Source organism: Astyanax mexicanus, chromosome 3, assembly GCF_023375975.1.
Source record: "Astyanax mexicanus isolate ESR-SI-001 chromosome 3, AstMex3_surface, whole genome shotgun sequence".
Lineage (NCBI taxonomy): Eukaryota > Metazoa > Chordata > Actinopteri > Characiformes > Acestrorhamphidae > Astyanax > Astyanax mexicanus.
The window spans coordinates 5280433-5294107 of NC_064410.1; the positions used below are offsets into that span (position 1 = coordinate 5280433).

Consider the following 13675-nt stretch of genomic DNA (forward strand, 5'->3'; position numbering starts at 1 on the left):
GTATGGTATCTGCTTCATCTTTCTGAGATACGATTTAAGCAACATCACTGAAAAGGGAATGTACGTAAAGAGGAATTCAAAGTGCTCTGTTCTCTCAGTTCTGACATGTGAGCTGTACAGCTAACAGATCTGGCAGATTGATTAGCATTATACTGAACAACAGAATGAGAGGGGAAACAAGGTCATCATTGTCCAGAACAGGTCGTTTCAATTTGATTCCCAGCCACAGACATTTGAGGCATTGTTGGCATTTAAAATGGCAATCTTTGTGTCAGATTTATGTTCTACAAATTTTGTCGCAAAGAGAAACAAAGCATCAAAGAGAGGGGTAGGTGATAGTATAAAATAATATCATGATAGGGTTGGGTATTTTTGCGAGAATAATATTTTTATATCATAATATAATTAAGCAATAATACACAAGAGGGAGTGCTATAAGGTGCAATATTACACGTTATAGCACAAACTTCGAGTGTAATATTGTGAAAATACCACAGTTCCATTATCGCTGTTTATTGAAAGATTTTAAGTTAAAGAGGATGAGAAAATACGATCTGTTAGGTCATAAACACTCCGTGAGTTAAAATAGTTTCATTGCTGCTCTGATTGTAGCTGCGCTATTTGGTTGTAAGCACGGCATTCTTTGATTACAGTGCATTACCGGCTGATAATGGCCCTCACGGAACGCCTCTCAGCCAATCACATTGCAGGGTCAGAACTAACTGTGGTATAATATAATAATATATTATAGTATCATAATAATATAATATTCTGACAGAACACTAAAGATTATAATGGTTTCAAATATTCAGAGACAAAAAAAATCAGGTCTTGAATACAATGATTATATAACCAAACAATAGATCTATTATCTATATAAAAGAATGTAATGTAAGAAAAAAATCTAAGAAGAATTCTGTTTTCTTTCTGTGATGCACTCCAAAATTAAATATATTATTTGTATTTTGTAGGTTAAAAAATTGTTTAAAATTTGTTAAACATTGTTATTTTTATTATATATTATTATATAACTTTTATATCACTTTTTATTTCACAAATCATCCCTAAGCAGTAAATGCAGTAGGCGGGACTAAGCTGCTGTTTTTTGATTGGCTAATAAATGTCAATTCTGTTGGACAACAGGCCTCAAGCTGTGTTAAATGCAAGAATACACAAGAAAGACGGAAGCAGATATTGTCTGTAGCAATGGACACAGGGTCTGGAAGGGTAATGATGACACATATTTTAAAGAAAATTGTGATATCATTTGAAATTAAATAGATTGATAATAATCATATATATATATATATATATATATATATATATATATATATATATATATATATATATATATATATATATATATTTTTTTTTTTTTTTACTTTTTTTTAGGACTGGAAGTTTTTACATAGGTTTAGCATAAACACACTTTAAGCCAAAGCACTGCTACCATTGTAGTGAAGGTAGTTTATGCTCAGGTATGACTTTGACAGAAAAGAGAAGTACTAGCAAAAGGTTGTCATTTATAGAAAATCTTTACCTCATGATCTGATTATCATTTAACGTAAGCATATCAGAGATTCCACAGTCTGCTACAGGCTTTAGCCAAGGTTTCAGTTGCAGCATCGTTTATTGCACAGTGTTTAGCATGCTTTAAACAGCTGCACCATTTGGAAGCCCCGGGGTATCATATTTAACCACATTATACTTTGTTCTCACCTGTTAAAAATGGGTTCAAGTTCTTAGGAGCAGGATTCGATGGGATTAGAGAGTCCAGATTGACAAGAGAGGCTGCTGTGGGGCCCAGGAAGTTTTCTGGAGTATGGCAGGTTCGAGAAGTTGGTTCTGCTAGACTTTGTCCCAGGCGGGATAAATCAAATATCTCTGGACTTTCCTCACTACGGCCATTGATATTGACTTGACCTCCATCCATGGCCTCATCAAAAAGATCTCCATCTAAGAAAACAAAGACAAAAGTTCCTCAAAAGTTCGGTTCAAGCATAAATAAATAAAACCACATTAAATAGTTAATGTTGATGTAAAGGTCAATATAATGATTACCTGAGGGACTTCCAGGGCGTGGAGATGAGCTTTTGACAGTGGCTTTTATGTCTGCTACAGGTGGAGAGAAGGGATCTACTCCTTTGGCTGCTAAAACCAAACACACAATTATATGAAGAAGACATAAGAGAAAAAATAAGAGACCACTTCAGTTTCTGAATCAGTTTATCTGGTTTTTTATTTATAGGCATATGTTTGAGTAAAATGAACATATCTCCTAAATTACAAAAAAATTATAATAATAGTAATTCAGAGCATTTATTTGCAGCAAATGAGAAATGGCTGAAATAACAAAAAAACAAGTATATTCTTCATATTCTTTAGTTTTAAGTGTTCAGAAATCAATATTTGGTGAAATAACCCTGGTTTTAAATCAGTTTTCATGCATCTTGGTATGTTCTCCTCCACCAGTCTTACACACTGCTTTTGAATAACTTTATGCCACTCCTGGTGCAAAAATTCAAGCAGTTCAGTTCTTCCTCTTGATTATATGCCAGAGGTTTTAAATTTAATTAAAAAAAACCCAAATTTTTTTAGTGGTCTCTTAATTTTTTTACCAGAGCTGTGTATGTGTGTATATATATATATATATATATATATATATATATATATATATATATATATATATATATATATATATAATTATTTTGTATAAGCTTTTTGTTTATACCAGCTGGAGCAGAAGAAAGCCACGTCTGACTTTGAGGAGCAGGACTAGATGCGATCTGTGGAGTTTCCCATGGGTCCGGAGGGCGCTGCTGATGCTCCCAAGGCTGAGGGTGAACACTGGATCCCGCAGGGGCCATCCAATGGCTGCCGATACCTCGACTTGAGGAGCTAGGATCTGTGTGAAAATATGGTTTATTTAATATATTGATAAAGCAAATGTGTAGTATCAGCAATGTAAGAAAACACCCTGTATTAAATACACCACAGAGGACGTTACCTAGAGAATCCCAAGGGTCCGACCTCAGAGGGCCTGCAGCCTGTGCCTGGGCACCAGCTCCAGACAAATCCCATGGGCTAACACCAGGGGGCGCTTCAGGGGCTGGAGCGAAAATATCCACCAGATCCAACATGGCAGACTGCCAGGGGAGGGGAGAAAGTAGCACTTTCAGACGAGACATTTTTTCATTTTTTATAGGTCATACCTCACTGCTCAGTGAGCTTGTCTGAGTAATCACACACCCTGCAATGGGGTCATCCGGAAGATTGCGGCGCCAAAAAACATGAGATGGACAAAGAAGATTGTTCCTCCACATACTAGAACATCTCTAAAAATTTGAATATCATTGAAAAGTAACTTTATTTCAGTAATTTATTTCAAAATGTGAAACTCATATATTATATAGATGTATTATACACACAGAGGGATCTATTTTAAGCATTTATTTCTTTTATTGTTGATGATTATGGCTTACAGCTTAAAACCCTAAAAATCAGTATCTCAGAAAATTAGAATATTATATAAGACCAATTGGTACTTTTTGCAGTGTGGGAAGTGTGCCAACTCCTGCTGGAAAATGAAATCTGCATTGCCTTAAAAGTTGTCAGCAGAGGGAGGCATTTACTGATTTACTGATGATCAGTGATGGTTTGGAGAGACATGTCATCTGCTGGTGTTGATCCACTGTGTTTTATTATCAAGTCCAAAATCTTACAGCACTTAATGCTTTCTTCTGCTGACAACTTTTATAAAGATGCGTTGTCATTTCATGTTCCAGCAGGACTTGGCACACTGCCCACACTGCCAAAAGTACCAACTGGTCTTATATAATATTCTAATTCTCTTAGAATGTTTGGGTTTTCATTGGCTGTAAGCCACATTCATCAACAAAAAAAAGAAATAAACTTAAACTTAAAATAGATCACTCTGTGTTTAATACATCTATATAATATAGGATTTCACATTTTGAACTGAATTCAATTATTATTATTTTTTTTTAGATGTACTAGTATTGTTTAATGTCTTAATTAAAGATTTATGCTTTGTGGTGTCTAGGTGTCTCAGGAATGAAAATTATTGCAGGACGTCTAAAATTTGTCAGCTTGTCCCACCAGCGAGCAAGGCCGCAAACTTACTGTTGCAACGCAAAGTCTGTTTTCGTGTGTCAAGTCAAAACAAAAAACCTAATAGACACATAGCTTGGGCAACGCATTGGGCACTGCTGGTCAAAATAAAAAAATAATAACCCTGATCAAAGTAAATTATTTTTTGTTCATTTTAAAATCACAAAAAAAGAAAACAGCTCAAAGAAAAACACTTAGTAACCCCATCTGGCAAGTATTACAGCTTGTAAATGCTTTTGTAGCAGCTAATAGTCCTTCAGTTCTTGTTTGGGGGAATTCTTGTCAGAAGTTTAAACAATCCTAGGAGCAACTCTGTGAAGGTTTTGTTAGTCTTTCAGACTCAAACCTATGACTGTAAATGAGCTCTATAAATAGCCCTAACAAGCTAATTAAGGTCTGAGACCTTAGTAGGTCTGGGGCAAGTCTGTTGGGGAGCCTACAGTTATGCATGATGCGCATTTCCTTTTTTGGGTGAAAGAGTAACATAGGCATAGGCAGTGTATAATATTAATCACTGTTTACATTTTAGGACTCTTTTGAGTGCATCAGCACTCATTCTTCAGAATCGTAAATTGGAATTTGAGTGTGTTTTTAAAGCCACAAAGCACACAATGTAACTTCTAGTGCAGAACGGCTCAATACATGAGCTGAATATGGATCACAATACATTGTGAGAATCTTTGTGATAGTTGGAAACCGCTGAACGGCATGAATTATTATTTTTTAATTCATTTATTTCTATTTTTTCCCCATTTTCTCCCAATTTATCTCATGCCAATTTGTCCCACCCATTCAGCTGCTGCTACTGTGCTGTATATCCCCAAATACTAGTGATGCCCCAACAACACAAGGAGGGTAAAGACTAGCACACGCCTCCTCCAATACATGTGAAATCAGCCACGGCCTCTTTTTGAACTGCTGCTGATGCAGCATTGCCGAGTAGCATCACAGCGCTAACGCTCGGAGGAAAGCGCAGCAACTCGGTTCTGATACATCAGCTCACAGACGCAGCCTTGTGCTGATCGACATCACCCTAAATGTAATGAGGGGAAAAAGCACCATCTACACACCCAAAGAGAACAAGGCCAATTGTGCTCTCTCAGACTCTGGCTGCTGTTGGTAAGCAGCAAGTCCAAAATTGAGATTCAGTACCAGTGATCCTTGGATCATAGTGGCAGTACCTAAATCCACTGGACCACTCAGAGCTCCCTGGAATTCTCCTCCAATTATTCAAAACTTTTCACTATTTTGAAGCTGCTGAGTGCCTTCATTGACACTGTGCACATTGACAGTGCAAACTGTGGACTAGCATGTGTGTAGCATTAATTTCTAAGGACATGCATGACCGAGGCAGCCATCATGCATAAAGAAACACATACTGGTAGTTAACAGCAAATATATCTCTAGCATTTAAGGCATTATCTCTAGATCTAAAAACATTAGTCTAGAATTTGATCTGACCAGTTCTCCATAAGAAACCAGAAAATATTTTCTTTAGTGTTTGTTTATTCACTGGCACATGAACTATATAACTCTATAAGTAACAAAATTGCAAAACTAGTTTGGGAGATACTGTTTGAACCACAACAAGTAGCAAATTAATGAGCACAGTTAAAAAAAAAAGCCAAGGCAAATGGTTAACGGCGGTTGTTCCATACCCCTCCTCCTTTGGCTTCCATCTCTCGTTTGCTCTCCTCAAGAGCCTTCTGGAGCAGCGATTCATCTCCCTGGCGACTCCGTTGCTCCTGGCAACCCGCAGACGAAACATTGACACAGAAGACATGTCAGGACCAGAGGCCAGTGGGACCAGTTTCGTACACACTCATGTCAGGACCAACATGCATGCTCATTCTACTACACACCACCCAAAGGCTAGAGCTGCGAGATGTAAAGGCATCGAGGCAACACAAAGATTCCTCAGGTCAAAGGTGTGAAGAAAGCACAACTGAGCATAATTCAGCGAGTGCCTCCATTGTGCAAATCTGGCAAAGAAAGCAGGAGTGAAAAAGAAAGGGGCAGAGAAAAGGACAGGCAACGAGAATCAGTTAAAGCAGAAGAAGAGGTCACATGTTAGCAAAAGGAAGGAAATGGTGTGGAGAAGGGGGTGCCAGGGTCTAGGTAGCTAGATGAGGGCATCAAGAAAGATGGCATTTCAGAACACTGCCTGAAAGCAGAGGAGATGTAGGAAAGATGTAAGCGATGAGAACAGTACCGGTCAAAAGTTAGGACACATTTTACTTAAAGTACACTATACGGACAAATGTACTGGGACATCTGCTCATTTATTGATTTGCTGCTGTAAAGATTTGACTGCATTTTTAGCAGAAAGGGCATTAATGAAGTCAGGATGTTGGATTGTGACATCGATACCATATAGCCAAATCTCCAAACTTTAAAAGAGTTCAGAAATCAATATTTGGTGGAATAACCCTGTTTTTTAATCACAGTTCATGCATCTTGGCATGTTCTCCTCCACCAGTCTTACACACTGCTTTTGGATAACTTTATGGCTTTACTCCTTGTGCAAAAATTCAAGCAGTTCAGTTTGGTTTGATGGCTTGTGATCATCCATCTTCCTCTTGATTATATTCCAGAGGTTTTCAGTTTGGTAAAATCAAAGAAACACTTTGTTTTTAAGTGGTCTCTTATTTTTTTCCCTGAGCTGTATATGGACATACTGTGTGTTAGATTAAATTTATTAACCAAATAATTTTTAAAGACATCAAATAGTTTTCTGTATAACAAATGGCTTGTCTTCAGGTTTATTAGAAAAGTCTAAATTGCTCCAAGTTATTTTAGGTTTACCTTCCCATTAATCTCACACACCTAATTTAAAAACAGTAATTAATAAAAAAAAAAAACAGTAATTCATTTATAATAATAAGGAAATCTGTTCTGTACAAGTACATGTGTCTGAACATTTGACTTGTACTCTATGTATACACACACACACAGTCCGTACTTAGCCCATGTTTTTCACTGCATCCCTACCTGTTGATGCTCCTCCTTGCTGAGGCTCAGAGCAATCTGCAGCTGTGTGTCCTCGTCCATGTCCAACGCAACACTAGGAGGAGGAACCTTCTTTAGAAGAAAGAAGAAGAAAAAAAAACGCTATTATGTTGCATTAGGAAACAATTGGACACTTTTCATGCATGCTGGGGAGTATGTTTTTTTTTGTTTTCACCCACTCAAACAGGATATCCAGGCACCCTATGCCTAAATATGACTACACCCAACACTGAACCCAAGGTTCAGGCCCATTCAGCAGTCATTCCACCAACAGATCAGCACGAATGAGGGAAGGAGGCATCTCTTCTCAATAGTCTGAGAGAGAGAGAGAGAGAGAGATGCAGTGCAAGCTGGTTAGTGAATCCAGCAGCCTGGATCTGTTAGGAAAAAGAAAGGACCCATGCTCCTCTACTGGTCAAGGATAAGAGGCCAAAGCTGGGGGAAAGGCAAGCAGGCAGTTCATGCGAGGTTAACCTCAAACATATGGGCGTGTGAGTGATATACTGTGAGGCACTGTGCTGATGGAAGGAGGTCGCAGGTTAGGACGGAAGGTGCGGCAGGGCAGTCGTTCCTGGCAGTGCAGTACCTTCTGGGACTCCTCCTTGCTGAGGCTCATAGCAATCTGGAGCTGGGTCTGTTCATCGACATCCACAGGTGGAGGCTGAAGTAAATGGGGGTAATGGGGTTAGGGTCTGGGTGCTCAGCTATGGTCCAGGACCCAGGTCTAAAAATCTGGCTCTGGAATCCAGTTTACAGTCCTGGATTTTGCTCTTGCTTGAATTTAAAGGGGACATAGTGTTGTAATTGTCTGGTGTCACCATTAGTGTCGCACCAACCAAGGATTACAAAGCCCAGATTTGAAGAATTGTGGTCTAGGAACTTCACACTAACCCCACAGTTTAGTACTTTTTCTGCTGTTAAGTTATACTCTGATGATAAAAATCACTAAATGTAAAACACTTAGTGGCAGTTACCCCAGACAGGGTTTTAGGTCTAATCCCATTTCACCTCTTGGTCCTACCCCTTGTCCCGATTCTTGTTAGGCTGGAGGGGTAGGTTAGGGGGAAGGGATAGGGCTTGTTAGCCCTTTAAATGGAGATTTTTTGGAGGCACACTTCAAAGAAAGGGGTATAAGAATCATTGGTAAGATGGTAGCACAAGCGACCCAAATAACCCACAAATGTAACCTCAGTATTTTCCTCATTAAATATATTACCCTAGTTTAATGCGTAGTTTCAATGCTTTATGTCTGAATTCTTCATAACAAGTATGAAAAAGATTGCTAGTACTTGCTTGTCTCAGTAGCTAGCTAGCAAGCTAACTTTCCCGTTCCACCTTAAGTGGTGCAACAGATGGCAGGGGCTGCAGCATTTAAGGCAGAACGGTAAAATAAAATAAAAGGTAATTTTAGCTCCCCATCAATGAGGAATTAAGAAATGCACAATAATAATTTAATAATAATTTCTGCACCACTTTCTTCCTTTCTAACGACATACAATAAAACATGCTCTACAGTTGACTAGTTAATCAGCAGCTAGTTAGATTACTGAACTTACTGAGTGCTCCTGATGATGTATCGGGTGCTTAAAGGGTTGTCCCAATTCTTAGGGGTTGGATTTTACCCCAAGGGATAGGGGTAAGTGTTAGGGCCAAGGGGTTAATAAACTCATAAATTATACTTTTCTTTCAATGTAAATTCTCCATTGAAAATGCTGTGTAGTCCAAGAATAGGCCAAATCCCTGTCTAGGAAACTGCCCCATGTATCCATGGTTTGCTTTGGTTTTACACTGGCGCTACCAGGCCACTGTACCAAACTTTACAAACAGCTCTGTCACGAAAGATCTGAAGTAGCTATTGCTGCTATTTTTAAGTGTCATACTTCTGGGCATTTTATAGATAACAGTACAATCAAGTAAAAAAAAGACACCCTATTAAAACCCTTGAAAATCCTTTTCTTATATACATGTATAATTAAAACATATGAATATGTATGAACGCATAACACTGAAGAAATGCAGTTTAATAACGTAGAATGCCTGACTGATTTGATGGCAACAATCAACAGCAAAATGAACTAAAGCCCTGTTCACAAGACCAAATTTATTAGACCAAAAAAGTTATTCACAGAGATTTTATAGAGCCTGTAATTAAGGTTTGTCTAGAAGCATAATAGTCTGTTCATGTTATACAAAGAACCCAGGGAAAATAAAAAAAGCAGAAGTGGACAGGAAGCAGAAAAACACGAAAAGTCAACATTTATGAAAGTTCACAGATGGCAAAAATGTGCCTGATTGGTGTAAATAATCATTAAACAATAAAAATGGTATAAAATGTTTGACTTAAAATAAAACAGGCTCCTCCTAAACCATCTATTACCACTCAGTATTGTTTAATAAAGATATATCGCCTGCAAAATGACCATGACTATGGCACACAGTGTCAGAAATTTGTAGTAGGGTTAAGTGATGATTTTAATATGCAGTTTTACATTTACAGAGTTACATTCACTTCTCAACAGCAGTAGAAAGCTAAGGAGACAAACTGCTATACAGAGAAAACTTTTTTTTTGGTCTGACCATTTCAGACTCCCGTAACATTTACTTATTAACTGATAAGTAGTACTGGGTGTGTATTTCCAGGAAAATGCAGGACTGTACAACACTGAATTTAGTATCAATGGGTACCTTAGTGGTAACTATTTTAGTATGTATTTATTTACTAGGGGTGAAATTAATATTTGGCAGCCGAAAATTTTATTATTTAATATTTTTAAGTCATATCTCTGTGGCTGTATGTGACAAATAAAACTTTAAATTTGAACTAGAATAGCACAGCTGGTGTAAATATGTGATTATAATAGCACTGCTGAGGTAAATGTACGAACAAAACAGCACGTTTTAGGTTTCTAGTTAGCTAAATACAGCTCTGGAAAAAAAATAAGAGACCACTTCAGTTTCTGAATCAGTTTCTCTGATTTTGATATTTATAGGTTTATGTTTAAGTAAAATTAACATTGTTGTTTTATTCTATAAACTACAGACAACATTTCTCCCAAACTCCAAATACAAATAGTCATTTAGAGCATTTATTTGTAGATAATGAGAAATGGCTGAAATAACAAAAAAGATTCATAGCTTTCAGACCTCAAATAATGCAAAGAAAAGTTTTAAGAGTTCAGAAATGAATATGTGGTGGAATAACCCTGGTTTTTAAACACAGTTTTCATTAATCTTGGCATCATGTTCTCCTCCACCAGTCTAACACACTGCTTTTGGATAACTTTATGCCACTCCAGGTGCAAAAATTGGTTTAATGGTTTGGGATCATCCATATTCCAGAAGTTTGAAATTTGGTAAAATTAAATAAACTCATCATTTTGATGTGGTCTCTTATTTTTCAGAGCTGTATACTATATCCTATATTATATTTTACTGTTTTTTGTGATTGGGCAGTAATAAAACTTTAAATTTGAACTAGAATAGCACAGCTGGTCTAAAATTATGATTATAATAGCAATACTGAGGTAAATCTACAACCAAAACAGCACTTTTTAGGTTTCTAGTTTTCTTGTATTTTTTTTTACTTCCAATTTGTTCTTATATTCTACCCTTTAAGACAGCACATGTACATGAACACTCCCACAGAGAGAGAGAGACACACACACACACAGATCGCTTACTCCCTCAACACCAATAGGGCTCAGTGAGCTTAACGATGAGCACTGGATCAATGCTTCAGTCCAGTGCCACATTCACTCCCCACAGTAAGATCTGAAAGCCCAGCAACATCAATTCAAGCTCATGGAGGAAGCTAATGCTCTCTCTCTTCCCACTGTAGTGAACAATGAGTGCAGATAATGACTCTGCAGTTCGTGCGCTGAGCGCATGTGAAACTCTACGCTCCACAATGAAATGCAATGCTAAATGCAATATTAAACTTTAAACCAACCAGGAAAACCTAGTTTTACATTTATACTGGCAGATATTATTAGATTATTATTATTATTAGATATATTATATCCTTAATATGGAGGATAGAACATTAAATATTCAACTGGTTCTGCAGCTTTATTAGGAAAATAATCATGAAATGTTCTCCTCCTAATTTGCTTCTAGATTAACTGGCGGGTCTCTGCACAGCCATAAGAATGCTCATGTGGAACTCTTATTATAATCCGTGGATTATTATAATGGTTTTACCATGGTTTTACACTATAAGGAGCCTTAGAATCCGTTGCACCTTATGTATGAATTTTACCAATCAGGCAGTAAAGCCACTTTTGCTGAAGTACGGCGTTATATAAATGTTTCAATTTAGTTCTCCAGCACCAAGGCTGGAGCAGTTAGCCACTAACCACGGTGCTAGCTCTTTCGCTGTTCTTAGTCTGCATGTTTACCAGATTAAAACAAGCTACATGGACTAACCACTAGCTAATATCATCCTGGTTTACCGGAACACTCAGAGTTCCTCAGTGTAGTGCTATCAGGCGGCATTTACAAGCGCTAAGCGCTGCTAATCGTGGCTAGGGCTGTTGCTAACTGCGCTGTTGAAAATATTGGAAATATAAGCTTACTGTAAATAAACAGAAGTACTCACCCTAATAAACTGTGTAGATTAGCATCTACTCTCGTTTGACTTACAGTTTTGTTTACTTAGGCGACATTAGAAGGGAAACATGGCGACACCCTTGTTCCTTACTACTGTAAGTTAAAATGTGCCTTATAATATAATAACAGACCAGAAAATAGATCATTCAGTTCATTGATACTGTGCCTTATAATATGGCGCGCCTTGATAGCTATAGATACTATTTGAATCCAATAGCAAACCAAAAACCAATATGATTAATAGCTGTTTTGCATGACAATTTGCTACCAATAGCTCAGCTTAAAGAACCAGACCAGAACCACAGAGCTAGTCATCTTTTATTCCCAGACCTGCTTCTCCAACCTTAGGGCCACAGCTGCCTAAATAATGTTCTGTTGAGGTATCTAAGGCTTTGTAAGGGATTAAAGAGCCTTTAATATAGGGGTGTACAAAAATAGTTCATATGTCGAAGCATTGTAATATTATGATTAATAATAGATAATAGGGATTATCAGTAGAAAAAATAGATTTGAGTGTTTGTAAGAAACCTGTAAAAAACTCTTTTGTGTGCCAGTGATTTTCACATTTAACACTTTTCCTTAACTAAAAAACAAGGTTATGTTTGCACTATGTTGAAGGAGGCTGCTTAATGTTTGAGAAAGAAAAAAAAAACATATAAAAATGAAATGTATAGGAAAGGAATCAAAAGCGTGGAGTATCAATTAAAATAGTGCTGTGTGTTTATAAAAAAGAACTAAACAACATAATTGTAATCAAGAATTTCTAATATCTCTGAAGAATATTGAGATTTATTTTTGTACAATATTGCCCAGTCCTTCCACAATGTATTGACTCATGATAAAGTAAATAATTTCATCAGGTCCTTCCTAGTAAACAGCCCTCATTTCTATCATTTTAAATCTAGCTTTTAAGGACAAAGGTTAAAAAATATATATCTTAGTTGAAAGCAGCTGACAAGGACATACCCTAAAATGACATAAAATTTGAAGCTGTGAAAAACTGCTGATTCGTGTTGGCAGGCTGATAGCAAAGTACAAAGAGTAAAAACAGAAAAATATAAAATATAAAGACTATAAAACAATCAAACGTTAAAATGAAAAATCTGAAACATTGAACAATACATTAAACTGGATCACTTTTTTAATAATGATCTCAGAGATGAGCAGTAAAAAAATGAACAAGGGCCCTGGGTTAGAGTTCTCTTGGTGAGACGTCAATTGTGCACCGTGCAGCTGGATTTAAGCGTGCAAGTGTGTCTTTAAGATTGTGAGGGCGAAAAATATACGCCTTGCGCAGCTCAACACTCGAAAAAAAAGGCATGTACTAATTCTCTTAATCAATCATGTGAACCAATTAGAGCATCACTTGCCATTCCCTTTAAGAGGCAGGTGCGCTCTGACTTTGGCGTGTTCGTATCTTAACAGTGCAGCAAAACACTTTTTGCTCTTCTCAGCAGAGGATACTGACCTGCACGTTCACGCTGTGAAGGTACACGGGCAGCTCATTTAAGAGAACAGCAATGTTATTTTAGATCAGGAGAGCGCCGGTTCGAATCCTGGTTATGGAACTTGCCATCGTCTACCGGAGCCCTGAGAGAGCACAATTGTTCTTGCTCTCTCTGGGTGAGTAGATGGAGCTCTTTCCCCACATCACTCCAAAGGGTGATGTCGATCAGCACATGGCATCTGTGAGCTGATGTATCAGAACCGAGTCGCTGTGATGCTACTCGGCAATGCTGCATCAGCAGCAGTTCGAAAAGAGGCGGAGTCTGACTTCACAGGTATCGGAGGAGGCATGTGCTAGTCTTTAACTTTCTGTTGTTGGGGCATTACTAGTGATAGTGGGAGTCCTAACACGTGGGCCGTGTAAATTCGGGAGAAAATGTGAAAAAACTTAATAAATACCTTAAAAAAAAATCTGATCTTG

The 13675-nt window shown here is 37.5% G+C and overlaps 1 protein-coding gene across 8 annotated transcripts in view; it reads right to left on the minus strand.

The window, feature by feature from the left end:
* The window catches only part of epn3a (epsin 3a), a 28957-nt gene that overhangs the window by 713 nt on the left and 14569 nt on the right, over positions 1-13675 (minus strand). For 2 of the 8 annotated variants that reach the window (XM_015603561.3, XM_015603548.3), the window contains exons 4-10: positions 7727-7801; positions 7123-7212; positions 5790-5876; positions 3008-3146; positions 2732-2905; positions 2062-2151; positions 1720-1956 (exon numbers count right to left, since the gene is read on the minus strand). In XM_015603561.3, the coding sequence (XP_015459047.2) occupies positions 1720-1956; positions 2062-2151; positions 2732-2905; positions 3008-3146; positions 5790-5876; positions 7123-7212; positions 7727-7801 (892 nt within the window). The remainder of the gene's footprint in view (positions 1-1719; positions 1957-2061; positions 2152-2731; positions 2906-3007; positions 3147-5789; positions 5877-7122; positions 7213-7726; positions 7802-13675) is intronic. The other 6 variants (XM_022668041.2, XM_015603565.3, XM_049476076.1 and 3 more) reach the window with 5 other exon arrangements.